This window comes from Bombina bombina, chromosome 1 (genome assembly GCF_027579735.1).
Source record: "Bombina bombina isolate aBomBom1 chromosome 1, aBomBom1.pri, whole genome shotgun sequence".
NCBI lineage: Eukaryota > Metazoa > Chordata > Amphibia > Anura > Bombinatoridae > Bombina > Bombina bombina.
Genome location: NC_069499.1, coordinates 376574023 through 376594758, shown reverse-complemented (window position 1 = coordinate 376594758; position 20736 = coordinate 376574023). Strand labels below are relative to the sequence as shown.

The 20736-nt window shown below is 35.4% G+C and overlaps 1 protein-coding gene across 1 annotated transcript in view; it reads left to right on the top strand.

The window, feature by feature from the left end:
- The window catches only part of LRP1B (LDL receptor related protein 1B), a 2715774-nt gene that overhangs the window by 1654973 nt on the left and 1040065 nt on the right, over nt 1-20736 (top strand). Inside the window, exons 24-26 of the mRNA XM_053698264.1 lie at nt 1757-2002; nt 9173-9370; nt 16128-16332. Coding sequence (XP_053554239.1) covers nt 1757-2002; nt 9173-9370; nt 16128-16332 — 649 coding nt within the window. The remainder of the gene's footprint in view (nt 1-1756; nt 2003-9172; nt 9371-16127; nt 16333-20736) is intronic.

Here is a 20736-nt window from a genome sequence, read left to right as displayed (position 1 = left end):
CCAGGAAAACAGAAGGAAAAAGGCAAGCTTGCTGTATGAAGTTTCTCCAATATCCCAAGGGGTCAAGCCTTAACTACTGAGAGGGACTCCCTGATGTGCTGATCACTTACCTCATACGATTGAGGTTCTTTCTTGTAAGTCTGTATTTCACTCATACCTCAAGTCTGGAATTATCTAACCCTTTTTATATATATCAAATAAGTGTTTAAGCATTTGGGACATCTTGAGAACATTATTCCACACACCTAATGGTGATTTATTTGCTGTGTACTTTGTCATTTGCCTCGCTATTTTCTCACACTTATTGAATGTGCTAATTATATCTTTATACAACCAGCGCTACCTTATCCCTTTGCACGTGCTCTTGCTCTTTCTATATATATATATATATATATATATATATATATATATATATATATATATATATATATACACATTGTGGGGTACTTTTCTAATCGTACCGCACAGTATACACACAGCCGAGAGCTGGAGTTCCTGAGTTCTAAGCATCTGCCCACATATGGAACAGGAACACGATTGGTGCTTCACTTCCATATGAAGGCAAATAGCAGATCTATGTTTGTCACTGTCTTTGACAATCATCTGCGGGTGCTGGCGGGAGGTGGGGGAGGTAATCTGGGAGGTGGGTGTGTGACCCAGCAGAGGATGAGAGGGAGAAGGGAAGGCAATAGAGGGCCCAACACTGCAGAAAATAAAAAAGGGAGAGGGTGGGAAGGTGCGCTAGGCTGCAGATAAAAGGTGGGGTGGGGGTCCCACTATACTACAGAAAATAACAAAAAAATAATAACATAAAACATGTATACATTGACATTTTAAAGGTACTGGTAGACAGGTGCCAGCATCTAAAATGGCGGATATAGTTAGAGGGGGAGGGTTAGAGAGCTGTTTGGGAGGGACTAGGAATGTTGGAGGGTAAGGGGAAATCCAAAACTGCCAAAAAATGTTTTTAAATATATTGCCTTCAATTTTAAAATAAATTGCCTTTTCATATTGGCAGACTGTCTGCCATTACCTAAGATGGTGTGACAACTGTGTAAGGGGGGGCGGGTGAGGTAGGAAAGAGAGCTGTTTGGGAGGGATCAGGGGGTAGGAGGTGTCAGACGGGAGGGTAATCTCTACACTAAAGCTAAAATTAACCTTACAAGCTACCTGATTAACCCCTTTACTGCTAGAAATAATAGAAGTGTGGTGCGCAGCTGCAGTTAGCGGCCTTCTAATTACCAAAAAGCAATGTCAAAGCCATGCATGTCTGCTATTTCAGAACAAAGGGGATCCCCGAGAAGCTTTTACAATCATTTGTGCTATGATGCACAAGCTGTATTTAAAAGCTTTCAGTTAGAAACACAAAGTTTCACTCTTTGTATATGATCGCATTAGAGGGTCAAATGGCGGCATGAAATATACCAAAATGGGCCTAGATCAATATCTTGGGTTGTCTACTTTAGAAAAATATATAGTTTTGACAGGTAAATAGAAAAAAAATATTCTCTGAATGTCCCGAAAGTTAAGGGTTAACAAAACACCCTCTTTTCAGGGTAAAAAGTGGCTTTTTTATAATACCACCAGGGAAATAGAAGGGCTGGCATTCTTATAGAATCTCACTAGCCCAGAGAACTTTATAGAATTGTGCCCAGAGAGTGAGAGAGAGAATAATTAAAGATATTTTTCAAGTACAGTTAATTTCAGAAAGTTGTACGCCTATTTTTAGTATATGTTATCTTTTTTTTTTCTACAGATGAATGTTCACTGAATAATGGAGACTGCAGTCATCAGTGCACTGTGGCTCCTGGTCGTGGTATTATTTGTTCATGTCCACAAGAAATGCATTTAGGTTCTGACAACAAGACTTGTGAAATTGTGGATTACTGCACAACGCATCTGAAGTGTAGCCAAGTCTGTGAACAGCATAAGCAAGTTGTAAAATGTTCATGTTATGAAGGATGGACATTAAATCCTGATGGTGAGACCTGCAGTAGTGTTGGTAAGCTAACTTTTTTCAGTGGTTTTTTTATATTTTCTATGTGAACATTTTTTTTTAAAGCATTGTATTTCTCAAACATAATGCATAACTGTTATTCTTTTGTAAATTACATATATATGATGTGGATATTATGTACATCTCACATTGAAAGCAGTAATTTTTGAAGTGGAGTGCTATTATCCGTCATGGATTGTTCTCAGGAATGCAGCAAGACTTATAATTATGTAGATAAGTCATATTTGTCACCTACAGAGAGATTGTAACACATACTGAACTTCAGCTTTATAAACAGAGGTAAATATATACATAATACCTTAAAACTGAAGCATATCTGTGACATTGTAGTGCAGTATTACTTATGCTGTAGTTTTTAATAGATCTGTAACATTAAAAATGGATCACCTATCAAGAAATTGCAAATACTTTTAATGATTAAAGGATTTTAGTTCTTTATTGTCAAGCATATACACTCACTAGAGGAAATCTTTCAATGCCATTGAGCCACTATTTTTAATCATGTGCAGCACATGTATATATTAAGCAACTATCTCCTGTTGCCAATTATATTATTATATTAGGACATCTATTTTTTTATTTTGCACACCCCAAAAAAACTGTCTGCACATGCCCATGGTAGAAACACCAACATAAGATCAATTTGTATTATGTTTTGGTAACTTAAACAGTCATCCTTCAAACTACATATTGTCAATGTTAAAGGAACAGTAAAGTCGAAATTTTAATTTACTCTATTGGATAGAGCACTGAATTTTGAACAACTTTCCAATTTACTTCTATTAATAGTTTTGCTTAGTTCTCTTGGCATCCTTTGTTGAAGAGCAAAACAAGGTGAGCTGATTGTTGTGCACATCTTTAGCATCTAGCAACATAGTTTGCATCAATATGTAAAGCAATGTTTTATATTGTTGCAAATACTGCTGCCATAGAATACTAAAGAAATGTGGACAGATTTGATATTTCATGTTCTTACTGAATTATGAGCTGAATTATTCATTTTGACTTTATTGCCCCTTTAATGCTTTTAGACAGCTTTGTAAGTTTACATAGGGTCATGGTTATGAAGGTGTAGGCAGAAAGAGTTCCCAGGCAGTGTTTGAGGTCTTTAATGCATCATCTACTGTCGGAATTTAACATTGCAAAGAAATATTTGCGTGAAGACCCTCCAACTGCAAAGTCTTAAGACAACTGCCGATGCATGGCAGTATGAAAAAAACAAGCTTTTATTTGTTATTTTTTTATTTTTTATTTCTTTACTACAAACTTTTAATTGTCATTTGAATAAAATAACTTTCAAATAAAATTAAGTATAACAATCATTTACCTCTGAATTTTTTTTTAGCACCATTTATAAAGATTTGTTTTATTAAATCAAGAGCATTTCATGGATAAACCCCTTGAAAAGCCTTGTGGAATTCACGTTTCTGGTTTTCTTTGCTGAGGCCAGTTGAGGACAGATTTAAATGAGCTTGTGCTCTGATCTAAGCAGACTGTGCAAATTGCTGCAAGTTCGTGTAAATTTCTGCATACTTAAAGGGACATTATAGTGACCCCCTGCAAGACCACTGCCGGTGGAAACGGCAGGTGATCCAGATATGGCCTTTGTCAACAGATATATTGTGTTCCTGCTCTTTTAGGAAATCTTACATGTTTGTGTAATGCAGGTTACTTGAGAAATGTAGTGATACTTTTTTTCTCATTAGCTGTGAAATAGGGTCAGACTCATATGATTTCATAGCTTAAAGGTACATTAAACCCACATTTTTTCTTTCATGATTTAGAAAGAGCATGTAATTTTAAACAATGTTCTAATTTACTTCTATTATCTATTTTGCTTCATTTTCTTGATATGATTTGCTGAAAAGTATTTCTAGATAGGCTCAGTAGCTGCTGATTGGTGGCTGTACATAGAGAAGACGTGTGATTGGCTCACCTATTTGCTTTGCTATTTCTTCTGCAAAAGATATCTAAATAATGAAGCAAATTAGATAATAGAAGTAAATTGGAATGTTATTTAAAATTATATTTTCTACCTGAGTCATAAAAGAACATTTTGGGGTTTAGTGTCCCTTTAACGCCTTTGAGTGTTTATGAAGATTAAACTAGACAGCCATCTTCTTGCATGAACACATTGCCATGGAAAGTAAAAGTCCCAGGCTAATACCATAATGCCACTGCAACCTATTATAATGCTGACAGAATTTTAGAAGAAAGTGTTGGTGTGTAATAAGACACAAAAGTTTGAATAAACAACTATGGGCTAGATTACAAGTGGAACACTAATTAGCGCTATCCCTAGAGTGCTAACTGTGCTAGAAGTAAACTTTTTGCGCACGTCGGATTGTGCTGGTATTATGAGCTGAAAGTAAAAACAACTAACATTACAGTAAAAATAAAAAACTTATTATTACAAAATATAACAAATTAACAAAAATAAGAGTTATGCCTACTCTACCCCCAAAAAACACCTCAAAATTAAAAAAATATTCTAACACTAAACTACTAATAGTCCTTGAAAGGGCCTTTTTGTAGGGCATTGCCCTAATGTGAACCAGCATTTTTCTTTTTAAAAAAAAAAAAACTACCCTCCAACCCCCCAAAAAAACCTTAAAAAAAATCTACACTAAAAGTGCCCTGAAAAGGACATTTGGCTTGGCATTACCATTAAAAGGGCATTTAGCTCTTTTGCTGCCCAGAGAAAAAAAAATCCCTAATCTAAAAAAAAAACACCCAAAAAAACAACATCCTAACACTGAACCAAGATGGTACTCACCAAAGATGAATTTGGGCGGCGGTACTCCATCTTCAGCTAATCAATAACGATCCTTTTCATGTGTTCACTAGCCGCACACTGAACTTTGAATGCAAGGTACCACTTTTTTATAGGGGTACCCTTGTATTCCTATTGACTGATTTCAAGTTCAAATTCAAATTATCCAATAGAATGAAAGCTTTTTCTATCAAGGCATTCTGATATCAGGCTCACTGAGCAATAACTGGATGCCTCAGGTGTAAGGCAGTCCAGTAATGCCCCCCCCCCTCCAAAAAAATTCAGTGGTTATCTGATCAAATAAGAGTACACACATATATATGTGTATATATATATATATATATATATATATATATATACAGAACTGTGCAAAAGTCTTAGGCCATCATTAGATTTGTTGTTTTAGCAATGGTATAATGACAATATGTAATTATTTATCAGTCTCTATATTAGCATAAAACCAAAAAATACAGGATATTCATATGCAGTATTAAAAAAAAACAAAAAACAGAAAAAAACAGCTTCTACAGGCAAGCATTTAGTGTGACCTCCCCTTACACTTGAGCAATAGCAGGAACATGGCTCTTGTTAACCTAAATAGAATGGAACCCTTATTAATGTCATTGCTATTACCTGTATTTGCCCTACTATTTCATGTTAAAATGACTGCTGTGAAAAAGGTCTATGATACCAAGTTTGTGCAAGACATGCTTGAGTATTACATACGCATGTGGTATGAGTTTAATTCAATGGAAGCTTGCTAATAAGAGCAACTTTTAATCATATCATTCCATTCAAAATGCCAAAAAATCACAGAATTTCACAGATATAAAATCATAATTTTGCATCAGCAAGGCCACTCTCAAAGGAAAATCAGCAAACAACCTGGATACTCAAGATGTGGTATTCAGGCTGTTATAAAGAAATTTGAAGAATCAGGAGAGGTCAAGTATAAAAAAAGGACTGGAAGGACAAGAAAAAAATTTAAAGAGAAGTTTTTCACAGTTTTTTCTTTGAGAGACCGGAAGAAGTCCAGCAAGGACCTGGCTCAGCATATAGCAGCTTCATTTGAATGCCAAGTTGACCCTTCTACAGTCCAAAGAAGATGGAAGAGGGCTTGCGGCCTTCAGTCAAAAATGGTGGATGGTCTGTCTTGGTTTGGGGCTGCATTTCTGCCAGTGATGTTGGTGATTTTGTCTGAATTGATGGGATCATGAATGCTGAAAAGTACATACATGTTTTAATTAATCATGCCAATCCTTCTGGAGAGTGCCTGATTGGAAATGGTTTTATTTTTCAGCATGATAAGGATCCCAAGCACTGCTAATGTAGTGAAATTCTATTTGGAGAGACAAAAAAAACAGCTGATAAAACACTGACAGTCATGGATTGGCCTCCACAGAGTCCAGACCTGAATATTATGGAGGCAGTATGGGAGAGAAAGAAATTAAAGACAACCTAAATCTAAAGAAGAACTCTGGGAATTGCTGAAAGAAGCCTGGTATAATATACCAGAAGATTACTTCAGAAAACTTCAGGACAGTCTCCCCAAAAGAGTTCAAGATGTGCTTAGTGCAAGGGATGTCACACTAAATACTGACTTTTGCCTGAAGAAGCCATTTTGGTCTAAAAAAAAATTATATATATTTTGTGCACATATTTTTTGTATTTTCTGTTTGTATCTCAATAAAGTGACTGAAAAATAAATATGGATGGTCACTAAAACTTTGCTAAATCTAATGGTATATATATATATATATATACACACACACACACACATTTTTTTCAGTACGGTATGTGTATATATATATACACATACACACACATTACAGCCCTTTCCATTTAAAGATAGCCCTTTGTATTTAAATATCCTGTCATATACCATTTAACCCTTATTTCATTTTGTTTCATCAGTATTTATATACATAGTTTTTATTAGATAGTGTATATATGATAGTAACACTATTGTAATGTTTTTATGTTGTTTTGGTGCTAATTCTTTTGTAACGCTAGGTCTCCACTGTGCTCCAGCTAGTTTAATTTCAACTTGTAATAACTGCGCTAGTGAATTTAGGAGCGATATTAGTTATCACAACCTGTGCTAAAAATAGCACGCCACTTGTAATTTAGCCCAGTATGTGGTATTTCTAAAATCAGCACTGCATTACTTACATCCTTTTTAAAAAAGCTTTACAGCAGTTTCCATACTGGTAAGATATGATCCTTCACACATGACTGCGCAGGGGATCCTCTAAACATTTCCAACCACTTCTGATTCACTTCACAGCTGCCTACACAAACAATGTAAAGTGAATTTGATATGGTTGGAAATGCTGTTCTGACGAACCCCTGTGCAGTCATGCGTGAAGGATAATTTCTTCCCAGTATGTCAGCTGCTGTAAAGTTTTAATACAGAGCTGTATAATATAGGTTATTTGCAGGAAGTTTCCAATGATAGAATTTTAGTAAACTTGTTCCACTCTGTATGTTTAAGATGAAAAATTATTTCCTCCATCTGCAGAAAAGCAGAAGCCTGAGGTCCTGGTTACCGGGACCCTCTCCTGCTCTATGATATGCTGCTTCTATCTGTGCAATTGCTTAAGCACAGCAGGAAAAGGACGCTGCTACATGGTGCTCCTACATGCGGCATGTCACCCCTTCTCCACCCAACTTCCTCTCATTTATTTTAATGTATTTATGTTGTGTTGGTGCACTTTTTTTGTAACTCTTATACTTTATGCTAGGACTCCATTTGCACAAACCTGACGCGTGCAAAATTTGTTTTCTTTCAACAACAAAACCTGACGCGTTTACTTTCAACTTGTAATTTGTGCGCAAATCTGCATAGGAGCGGTAATGGTTATCGCAATCCGTACTAACAATAGCACGCCATTTAAAATCTAGCCCAATATGTGGGATTTCTAAAATCAGGACAACTTAATAATAAATCTTTTTGAGTTATTTTTCTTTAGCTACACTAGTTTTGTAGAAATGATTATAAAGAAAACTACAAAAAAAATATATATATTTTTAATTTTTCCCCTAATTTTTCAGTATTAAATTCCTATGTCTTTTTATTTTATATAACCATATAGGGTATCTCTAGAAAGGCCTGTCTGTTAAAAGGTGGTATATAATATGTACGGGTGCACTTAACAATAGAGAGGATAGTTATAGTGCAACTAATACTGAGCAAAAATGCCAAAATGGCTTGTGTCATTTAAGAATGGATACCAGTAAAATACTCTGCCCTTAAAGGGTTAAACTGTAAATAAGATAAAAAATATATAGGCGTAGATTACGAATGTAGCGCTATCTTAACATGTGCCAGTTAACAGTGCTCATGTTAAATAACCAGCCATTACAAGTGGCTGGTTAATGTGATCACAAGCTCACGTTTTCACTTTATGCTATGCACGATTAACCAGAAGTCAGACCTCTGGTTAAAAAGAAAAAGTTGCCCAAATTGCACCCAAAATATGTACTTTACTTTACAATAAAAATAAATATGTGCACTTTTATTTTTAATAAAAAAAAATGCACAAAGTAGTTATAAGGGGTTAAAGTGAGGGGATGTGGGGTGTTTAGAAAAAAGATGGCACCTAATGTGCCTTTACATGGAGGTCAATGGAGGACCTGTGTTTTTACTATAAATATGTATGTATGTGTGTATATATATATATATATATATATATATATATATATATATATATATATATATATATATATATATATATGTGTGTGTGTTTATATGTGTATGTACACAAATAAACACATACATATACTGTATATTTGTTTTTTGTTGCACAAAACTGTGTGATTTGCCCCATGCTCTGCGCTAGGTGGTTTGCTGTGTCTGTCGGCAGAGGCGTAACTAGAAACCACAGGGCCCAGGTGCAAGAATTTTGCGTAAGTGCAATAATGCGCTCCACTTGTAATCTAGCCCATAATGACATATTTATAGCAAAGATTTGCTTAAGAGCAAGATGTTTTAGTTATTTTCACATTCTCTTTCCTTCCCTGTTTTATATCTATCACTTATTGTCCCCATCAGGAGAAATAGATAAGGGGAAAACCTAGGTTCCAACACAAAACAGCCACTTCCTAGAAACTCAGCGTAATTTAGAAAAAACAGCAATTTCCATAGTAACATTATGTAAAAGGGGACCAAATAAATCATAAAAGTATATTGCAATTTTTTTACTAAATAAGTAAACATTTTATATTACAGTGTTTAACCAACAGTACATCAAGAAAGGTTTACCTGAACAATTTGTTTGTTGCATATTTCTGGATATACTGTATCTGTCATTTTCCCCAAGTTATTATCACTGGTTTAATTAATGATCAAATAATATTTTATGTACTTACCTTGCTTTTAGATGCATTTGAAGCGTTTATAATTTTTTCCATACGTCATGAGATTAGACGGATTGACCTTCATAAAAGAGATTACAGTCTATTAGTTCCTGGTTTGAGAAACACCATAGCATTGGATTTCCATTTTAATCAGAGTTTGCTCTACTGGACTGATGTTGTAGAGGATAAAATTTACAGGGGCAAGTTATCTGAAACTTCAGGTATGTAAGAAACTGTTCACCTTTTGTTTGACCGTTTTCCTAATATATAATGTTGCATCATGTAATATATTGTTCTTAGTCAATCGTCAATCTTACAAATGTCGATATGCATATATATACAGGTGGCCCTCGTTTTACAACGGTTCAATTTACACCGTTTCAGAATAACAACCTTTTTTTTTCCAGTCATGTGACTGCTATTGAAAAGCATTGAGAAGCAGTGCATTTATTAAAATAGCCAGTAGGTGGAGCTGTCCGCTTGTGTTGCAACAAAGCCATGCAAGCTGAAATTAATCAGTTTAACCAAACCTGAGCTATTGAGCAGATTTCAAAGGAACAAGATCTTCATGTCTATAAATCAGTCCAGATTGGAATGCATAGAAAAAACTGTTTGCAGAGAAATGCAAGTGAAGTCTGTGTTGTGTGATTATTTTATTAGGTTTATAATGCTGTTTAGCAAATATTTTTGTTCATTTAATATAGTTTAATGATATATTATGTGTTGTGTGATTATTTTATTAGGTTTATAATGCTGTTTAGCATTTAAAGTATTCATTTCAAAGCTTTAAAAATAATATATTAGGTGTTACTTATGACAATTTTGAGAGGGGCCTGGAACCTAACTCCCTCACTTCCCATTGACTTACATTATAAACTGGGTTTCATTTTACAATGGTTTCGATTTACAACCATTCCTTCTGGAACCTAACCCCGGCGTAAACTGAGGGCTACCTGTATATATATATATATATATATATATATATAAATATATATATATATATATATATATATATATATATATATATATATATATATATATATATATATATATATATAAAGGAAAACCATTCCTGTTGTGTGTGGATCATCAGTGTTTAGAAATGAATTGAGCTGTCTTCTTAGAATCGTTTCTTCGCCTTTTACTCTCCTCTTCATCAGTCTCTCATTCCATATGTGTATGTTTTGCACATCTTTCATACCTCTGTCCTATCTGCTTTTCTGTTTTTTGGCACTTTCTGTTGACCTTAATGCTACACTTTTAATAACAGAATTTCAGATTTGTTTCTGGGTGATTCCCAAACCAAGAATATTGCACACTTTATTACATGACTATTTGCAGCACAAATTATGGTAACAATTATGCATCTTTTTGTTGAAAAGCATGAATTCTTAGGTATTTTTCCTTACTCACTCACTACACAATTCTTAGCAATTCTAAGACTCTATTAGGCTTCCAGTTGTGCAGTCTTGAGCAGTACATTAATACACAGTTCTTTGCACAGCATACAGTAAATTACTTTTTATTATGGCACAAACAAAGTCCACAACGTTTCGGGTGTTACCCCTTAATCATGTGAATACATAATGGCACTTGAGTCTGTCCTTATATACCTTTACATAGGTGTAATCAAATAGTAAATGACAACTTGTTAGTAAATGACAACTTGTTACACCCTCTAGTGGTTATTTCATGTTATTACAACCTTGAATTTACATATTTTCAGTATCCTTCAACAAATGGTATAAAAAGAACAAAGTGCACAAAAAATCACTTAAAGGACCAGTCAACACAGTAGATTTGCATAATCAACAAATGCAAGATAACAGGACAATGCAATAGCACTTAGTCGGAACTTCAAATGAGTTGTAGATTTTGTTTCCGACAATTTTAAAAGTTATGTCTTTTTCCACTCCCCCTGTACCATGTGACAGCCATCAGCCAATCACAAATGCATACACGTACCACGTGACAGCCATCAGCCATTCACAAATGCATACGCACTTATTCTTGCACATGCTCAGTAGGAGCTGGTGACTCAAAAAGTTTAACTATAAAAATACTGTGCATATTTTGTTAATGGAAGTAAATTGGAAAGTTGTTTAAAATTGCATGCTCTATCTGAATAATGAAAGTTTAATTTTGATTGAGTGTCCCTTTAAAAACAGATTTAAAATCATGGAAGGCAGATATAATCACGAATCACATCAAACTTAGAGGAGTACTATCCATTTAACAGAATCTAAATCCCCCCTCCTGATACTAGATTTGTGTTCATTCATTCTTTCACAGGCTTTACGTGTCGTCTCACCCACATTTGCACTATAGAAAGCATTGCCACCTGATGAGAAAGTGCAACTACCTATTAAATGCACTTCCATTTTTTGCTGTTATTAAATCTGACATGATAGTCATTGGTCAGTTATCTAACATTGAATTAATTCCACCTTAAATGTCTACCTACAGGTACATCCTGGTAACTTTAGTCACATGTTTGATTCAACCAATAAGTGAAGGGCAAGCACTATTTATTTTAGCCATTTTTACCTGGGAGTATGCTTATGATTAAGGCTGTAATTGCCGAAACATGTAAGGCATACGTTCTAGCTTTGCATTCTTTCTTACTTATTTTAATGTATATGAAATAAAGATAGTTTTTTATCATTCATCCTGGGAGAAGTGCCGGCTTTTTTCTTTCTGCAATTCAAGCTATATATATATATATATATATATATATATATATATATATATATATATATATATATATATATATATATATATATAGCTTGAATAATATATATATATATAAATAATTGTTTGTCTTAAAAAAATGTTTAAATATTTATACTCAATATACTTATTAGTCCTGCATTTAGTATAAAATATACTTGGACATATTAAAATAACAATGTTTGAGAAATGCTCATTTTGTATTAAAAACTATCCTATATAATAAATGGCCAAGTATGTTTGTCAGATGCAGTCATGCGCAGTAGATACTGCACGTGACAAACATACCTGACCTTTTGGATCCTGACACTCAGCACTCAGCACAGAGCAAGGCTGAAGCGGAGTGTCAGGGAGCGTGGCCGACGGGAGCGTTGCGATGGGGGCGTGGCCGGGCATCACAAGGGGCGTGTCCAGGCGGGTGTCGCCGCAATGGGGCGTGGCCGGGCAGGGTGCCGCGATGGGGGCGTGGTCAGAGAAGCAAAGGCTTTCAATGAAAACAGAGCCAGAGAAGGAACAGGAGAGGGGGGAGAAGGGCCAAAGAGGGGGGAGAAGGGCCAAAGAGGGGGGAGAAGGGCCAAAGAGGGGGGGGGAGAGCCAAAGAGGGGGGAGAGAGAGAGCCCAAGAGGAAAGAGAGCCAAAGAGGAGAGAGAGCCAAAGAGGAAATAGAGCCAAAGAGGAGAGAGAGCCAAAGAGGAGAGAGAGCAAAAGAGGGGGGAGAGCCAAAGAGGGGGGAGAGCCAAAGAGGGGGGAGAGAGAGCCAAAGAGGGGGGAGAGAGAGCCAAAGGGGGAGGGGGAGAGCCAAAGAGGGGGGAGAGCCAAAGGGGGGGGAGCCAAAGAGGGGGGAGAGAGAGAGCCAAAGAGGAAAGAGAGCCAAAGAGGAGAGAGAGCAAAAGAGGGGGGAGATCCAAAGAGGGGGGAGATCCAAAGAGGGGGGGAGAGAGCCAAAGAGGGGAGAGAGAGAGCCAAAGAGGGGGGGGAGAGAGCCAAAGAGGGGGGGGGGGAGAGCCAAAGAGGGGGGGAGAGAGTCAAAGGGGGGGGAGAGAGCCAAAGGGGGGGGAGAGAGCCAAAGGGGGGAGCCAAAGAGGAGAGAGAGTAAAAGAGGGGAGAGATCCAAAGAGGGGGGAAGAGAGCCAAAGAGGGGGGAGAGAGAGCCAAAGAGGGGGGGTGAGCCAAAGACAAAGAGGGGGGAGAGAGAGCAAAAGAAAGGAGGGAGAGAGCCAAAGAGGGGAGAGAGAGAGCAAAAGAGGTGAGAGAGAGAGCAAAAGAGGGGAGAGAGAGAGAGCAAAAGAGGGGAGAGAGATAGCAAAAGAGAGGAGAGAGAGAGCAAAGGAGAGGGGGGAGAGAAAGCAAAAGAGAGGGGGGAGAGAAAGCAAAAGAGAGGGGGGAAGATAGAGCAAAAAATGGCGCGTGTACACGGGCTTTAGTACTAGTCATTAATAAAAGATTATTATGCAGATGGGTCTAAGTACATTTTATTCGTAATGCAAGGACTAATAAGTATATTGAATATATCAAATTTGGGTTAGTTACAGGATGGTCTGTTGTTCTTGTCACTGCTTGTTTTTTTACATTTTATTTTTTATTAAAAGAGAAGTGCTGCCTTCATTTGTCTTGTTAAACACATTTTAAACACTGGATAAAGTTTGAATGAAACAATATTGCAGAGTATTTTATTTATTTATTTATTTTATGTATGCTTGAAAATAAAATGTACAGTCTACAAGGAACAAGTTATATTTGAGTTTCTTCTAATAAATTTGTATTTTACTTAATCCGTGTAGAAGTGTGGTAAATCATTAAAAATATTTCAACTAGAACTTTTTGTACTATATTCTCTTATCGAAAGAAAATATGGTATGCTTACATGAGCATATGTGACATTCTGCCAGTTTTGTTGATCTCTGCAAAATAAGCACAATGGCTAAAACCTACCTACCAAGTCAATCAGATCGTTGCATATTACTTTTTGTCTGACACTGACAATAATGCAGACTTTCAAATTGGTTGAGCTTGAAAAAGTCACACCAAATGTTACTCTACATCACAGCAATTTTCTAAATGATAGCTTAAAGCAATAATAAAGCAACTATATGATACAGCAACACTATAGGTAGAAGATAACTTTACTATTTTATGTGGCATTTACAGCCTCATTGGTTAAAGCATTATGAGAGAAACATCTAATATATCTTTCTCCAAAATAATATATTATGTCTACATTTTCCTGCTTTAGTTGACTCATTAGAAACATAAACGTGGAAATTATATTTTTAATAGTATGAATAATATTTCTGCAATTTTTGTTCACTATTTATAAAATCACATTTTATTGTTTCCTTAAACTCTTTGGGCTCCATGTACTAAAGCATCAATTTTTTCGCCGACAACGTGTTTGCTCGACTCGCTCTAACTCGCAGCTAGCGAGATGTTGCCCGCCCGCCATATGTACTAAAAACTATTAAAAAAAAAGGCGCGTCAAATCCGCATCGAGCACTGGCGAATGATTCATACATATGACGCCTCGCTATTTGCGAATGTACTATTAATCGCTTACAAACTGTCAGTCATGTTTGTCCCACGTGACTGCAAGGTGTCAGAAACGTCAGCTTTGTCGTAATTTGATCTCACGCTGATAATTCTCATTTTGGGGTCACAAACCATCTGTACATTCAAGGAATGGCAGGACTTTCGGTTGCGGTAAATCTCCTCCCGTAACCGTGGCGGTCGAACTGCAATATGGGTACAGTCTATTGCCCCAAGAACATTTGGCATTCCAGCCACACTGTAGAATTGCGACTTTATCGATTGCCACTCTTCTGTGGTAGATGGTAGACAAACATATTCGGGGAATATATGCATGAGTGCATCGATAACTTTGGAAAGATGACGAGAAAAGGCAGACTGACTGAAACCAATGATGACGCTGGACACTGCCTGAAATGATCCGGTGGCAAAAAAGTGCAAGGCAGCAAGAAACTTTAGTATTCCGGGAATGGCCCTTGAACGAGCCGTCACAGGCTCTAGAAAATGTGCTATTTGAGAATATAAAGACAATATTGAATGTCGATCCAGACGGAACCTTTGAATAACCTCTCGATCGGAAAGGGCATCTAAAGGAACCCGAGGAAGGAATACCCGCTGTACTCGTAATCGCCTTCTTCGAACCGGATTTGGGGCATCAGGTTGACGAATTTGCCTTCTACCCCTCATTTGCATCAGACGAACAATATAAAGTTGAAGAAGTGTCTCCATATGGCTAACAGGATCAAAAGTGAGTAACCATTCAATTGTACACCTCTTTTAAATCAGTTGTAGGCGTTGATCTGATAGACCCTATTGTTTATTATGGTGCTCGCCACCTATTAGCTGGCGAGGGATTTTTAACGAGGTAGGTGCGGAGAATTTCACGAGCGTAGAAATAGATAGTTTAGTAATTTCTGTTTTGTGCGAGATTTATGTCGAGCGAGTATTTTCTAGCTACAAAAAAGACGAGAATTCAAGATTTGCGGGCAAGTTCGCTCGCCGTTTTTTAATATAAGGTTTTCAATGGATTCGTGGGATAGTACATACGGTTATTGATCCGCACGCAGAAATTTAGACGAAAATAGTCACGAAGACCTCGCAGACAGCTTAGTACATGGAGCCCTTTGTGGAGAGTAACAAGGCATTTAGAGTTTGTTTTATATTTAAATAAAAATATTGTATGTGAGCATTAACTAATATTATGTACATATTTATTTGGGTTGCAATCAGTAAATTGTATATTTTGTTTAAATTAGATGTTGTCTATTGTTTTGATATTTAAGAATGCTAATCAAAAGCTTCTTTTTTTTAATAGATCCTGGTAAAATAGTTTGTTTATTACTGTAAAAGTGCAAGTTTTTAAAGCAGACCAAATAATATGACAACAAAATAAACTCTACAAACATTCACCACTTTTTTAGTATACAGTTTTAGCAATCATCTTAGAAAAATGTCCATTTATAAAAAAAAAATTAAAAAAAGATCAGTTTTGTATAAATTGAAGCAAACTTATCTGGGAAATTTGGGAATAACATACATGACATTTTAAAAAAATTCCTACAGAACAACATTTCAAATTTGATCATAATAACATTCATCTTTATGATTGATAGGAATGCTCTCTGCAATTATATTATAAATGACAAGCATGATTACAGATGAAATATGGATATGAGTATTCCTGTGATAATTAATAGATATGAAAGTTCTTTCTTTCTCTTTTAGGTGTAAGTGGAATTGAAGTGGTAATTCAACATGGCCTAGCTACACCTGAGGGCTTAGCAATAGACTGGATAGCTGGGAATATTTATTGGATAGACAGTAATTTGGACCAAATAGAAGTTGCTAAATTAGATGGAAAAATGAGATCAACATTAATTGCAGGTGGTATGGAACACCCCAGGGCTATTGCACTGGATCCTCGATATGGGTAAATGATTATTATTATTTTTTCTCATTTAATTACTTTTGAAAATATTTCTTAGAATTTGAAAAATCTTTTCTATTTCTGTTCATAAGCCTGTAAACTATTAAATGAATATATTTATGATGATTTATTTGAGGGTTTAATATCACATATTATTACATTAATTAAGAAATACTGATGGCGTTTTACAGCCGCTAAATTGTTTTTTTTATGTTTATTGAATTATCTATTGGAGACAAGTGCTGTGATTTTAATTAAAATAACAAAAAAAACAAAAAAACATATTTTTATTGATTCCATAAATATACCATAGCAAATGTCTAATAATGAAGAAGGGATGTTTGTATTTTGAATCATTAAAGGGGGGCTTGACTCCAATCCTTACGAAAAAAAAACCTTCTCTAATGATTTTCTACAGAAAAACACAGTTTAAGTCTAATGGGATTTGTCTTGAAAAATCAGTTAATATGTTTCTTTAAATGAGTAGAATCAACCTTAGTGTTAAGAATGTGTGTATAATACTCTATGACAACCATATCAAATAATTTTTGTCAGCTTCCTGCTTAATATGTGACCCTCACTATGTCTTTAGATGCAAATTGTAATTAATGGTATATATATAGCTATGTGATATAGTGAGCCGTGTTTTGAGATAGTATGCATGATTAGCAAAGGATTATATACTCATTCCCAAATCCTAGGTGTGGTTAGGAGTGTGCACTAATCTTAGGCCATCTGACAGCAGTGTTTGCAACAATGTTTATGTTAATATTATACATAGTTGCAAACACTGCTGCAATGGAATGCTAATGACATGCCTACTTAAGTTTACTCTTCAACAAAGGATACAAGAGAACAAAGAATATTTGATTATAGAAGTAAATTAAAAAGTTGTTTAAAATTGCAGTCTCTAATTGAATCACGAAAATTTACTTTTGACATTACAGTGAAGTTACAAAAAAAAAATTCTGACACTAAATTTTAAGGTAACATAGAAGGGGTTTTATTAAATAAATGCATTAAATGCAAACCTGTAATAGTTATTTTTTTGATAATTAAATATTTGTATTAAAATATAATAAAAGTGATTTCAAAATGTAACAATATTACATTTAGCATATAGGGCTCAATTTAAGAATTGTAAATGCATGAGCGAGCCTGAACCTGAGAGTTAAAGGGACATGAAACCCACATTTTTTTCTTTTAAAATTCCTATAGAGCACATATTTTTGAACAACTTTCCAATTTATTTCTGCTATCAAATTTGATTAATTTTCTTGGTATCCTTTGTTGAAGAAGTAACAATGCACTACCACTGCTTCCTAACCTACAACTCTAAATTGGTGCTTCTCAATCCCCCCGGACTTCTCTGACCAGGATGATGGACAGCCCCTACTCACATGGGATTGGCTCCAAGCAAGCAGGGGACAGCAATATTTCCTTATATCTTAACTAGAGCACAGGTGAAATAATTATCTGATGGGTGAGAGCAGGTTAGTAACCATGATCAGCTGATTATTTTACCTAAGCTCTAGTTAAGATATCATGAATATCTGTTGGTGTACTTGAGGACTGGAGTTGAGAAACACTGTTCTAGAGTAGGAATACATTTCACAGTTTTACCTACAGAAAATAAAGTTCTTCTGTATTGCCCCATATAAAAAGTGAACTTCCCTTGTCCTTCTTGCTGGCTTTATCTAACCTTAACACTTAAAAAATATAAAAATTGGATAAAATGTTTTACTACAACAGCGTGACCCTTTTGAAGTCTCAGCAAATGCTTATCAGTATATTCACATAAACATGGCCTGCAATTGTGTTTTAGCATTAACATCTGAAATTTAGTAAAAATGAATTAGAGCAGCATAAATGCCAAGCTCAATATAAACGCCAGACTGACATAACTTGCCCATTCAATTTCTGTTCTAGATTGACAGATCCTAGTTGGGTTTTTTTTTGTGTTGTTCTGGCAATAAAAGCACCATTTGTGTTTGCTCACACATTTTATTTTGCCTGCTATGTTTGACTGTGTAAGCAACTTCCAAACCCTGGCTTTTTTTAATCAATCTGTTTCCTTATCTTCTGTTGAGTTTCTAACTAATAAGGCTACATCTTCTGTTCTGTTTCTAACTTACAAGGCTACCCCATGAGCTTTACATCATACCACATTTTTTTAATTTGTTTTTCTTTATCTTCTGCTTCAAAATCTCTATATATTATACTTTGTGATGGTAAATCCTAGCATTTTTGAAATGCTAAGATTTAATAGTGCTATAAAAAAAAAACTTCATGCTGAAAATTCCTTTATTTGCATTGAGTTTATGCTGAGCTGAGCGCCTCCTTTTTGTCAATAGTGTCCTCTTAGCCAATAGCATGCTAACCATACCGCATAATGATGATTGGCCTGAATTGCTATTGGCTAGTAGGTGAAAATGTGACCTCATTGAAAAAAATAGCATTTTGCCATGGGTGGCCAGAGGCGCTCAACTCGGCAAAAACGTGCTTCAAACAAAGGTTCTTTAAACATTACATTTTTATACTTTATGTCAAAGTCCCCTTTATTTGTAGCACTGGTAAATTTTAGCATTTAACAAATGCTAGTATTTACCATCACATAAAGGGACAGTCTACATCCGATTTTTTATTGTTTAAAAAGATAGATAATCAATTTTTTTTTACCCATTTCCCAGTTTTACATAACCAACATGGATATATTAATATGCTTTTTACCTCTGTGATTACCTTGTATATAAGCCTCTGCATACTGCCCCCTTATTTCAGTTGTTTTGACAGACTTGCATTTTAGCTAATCAGTGCTGACTCTTTGGTAACTCCACGGGCATGAGCACAATGTTATCTGTATGGACCACATGAACTAATGCCCTCTAGTTGTGAATAAAAAAAATGCATTCAGATAAGAGGCGGCCTTCAAGGTGTAAGAGATTAGCATATGAGCCTAACTAGGTTTAGCTGTCAACTAAGAATACCAAGAGAACAAAGCAAAATTGATTGATGGTAAAAATAACGTGGAAAGTTGTTTAAAATGACATGCCTTCTTTGAATTAGGAAAGTTTATGTTTGACTAGACAGAGCCTTTAAAAAGATATTTACGTCTTAGTCACTTTAAAAGTACTGAACTGAACTACTTCATTTATACTGATCACCAGTTCCATTTTTTCTTCATACATTCCAGTTAACTTTATTACTAGAATTACCAGATTAAAGGGACATTATACACTCATTTTTTCTTTGCATAAATGTTTTATAGAGTATCTATTTATATAGCGCTAAAGTTCTTATTTTTAAATAACATTGCTCTTATTTTCAGACTCCTAACCAAGCCCCAAAGTTTTATGTGAATACCGTCAGCTACCTTCTCCAGCTTGCTGCTGTTTGTGTAAAGGGTCTTTTCATATGCAAAAGAAGGGGGAGGGTGGGAGTGTCTTATTTGCCACTTGCAGTGGGCTTTCCAGCTACCTTTTCAACAGAGCTAAACTGAAAGCTTCTAAGTATGTTTTTAAACAGTTTTATGCTGGATTTTTATATCAGTATCTGGGCATCTTATTCTTTATAGTAGTGTCTATTACATGCAGTTATATGAAAATGAGTGTATACTGTCCCTTTAACTCTACTAATAAAGAAGAAACATTTCCTAGTACTTTATATACTCTACCAGCTCTTGACTTGAGATTTGTTTTCAAGATTGCTAAAATGAAACACAAAATAAAGTAACTGGAGAGAGAACCATACCTGCAGATGTTTCTACATTGGGCAAATCTTCACATCTCAGTTGTAATTTAAGGCATCACCTAATGCTGAAAAGAAAAGACGCTAGGGTGCATTTACTCACAGTGTGTTGCGAGAACCAGAAAGAAGTAACCATAGCATGAATTATTGTACATCCCATAAAAATGTTAGATAACAAATTATATTTTAATAATCCTGCATTTCTGTTCTTAGCCTGCTGTGCCAATCTATCATTATCCCCGTTGACCATTGACATTTCCTATACAAAGCAAAACAGACATACCACATAAATTGTAGCATCCTGATTTTTTTGCTACATCTAAAACACAATTGATAACATACTCTGAATTCTGTTTACAAACCAAATATAAGACTTGCTGTTTCACTATTTATGTTTACGAAACTCAGATGCTAAAAGTCAATGGCTTTGCTCTACTTTCAACTTACTATATAATGGTACAACTTTTATCTCACAACAATAGTTACAAAATGGCTAATCTGTCCTATATTATTAGGGCTAGCTAATAGAGAAATACTTTTTACAACAGCAGTTTTAATTATTGGAATCTACTTAGGGAAATGTTTAAAGGGACGTGTTACTCAAATACTTAAGCACTCAAAAGTGATGCAGCCTATCTGTAAAAAGATGACTGGAAAATA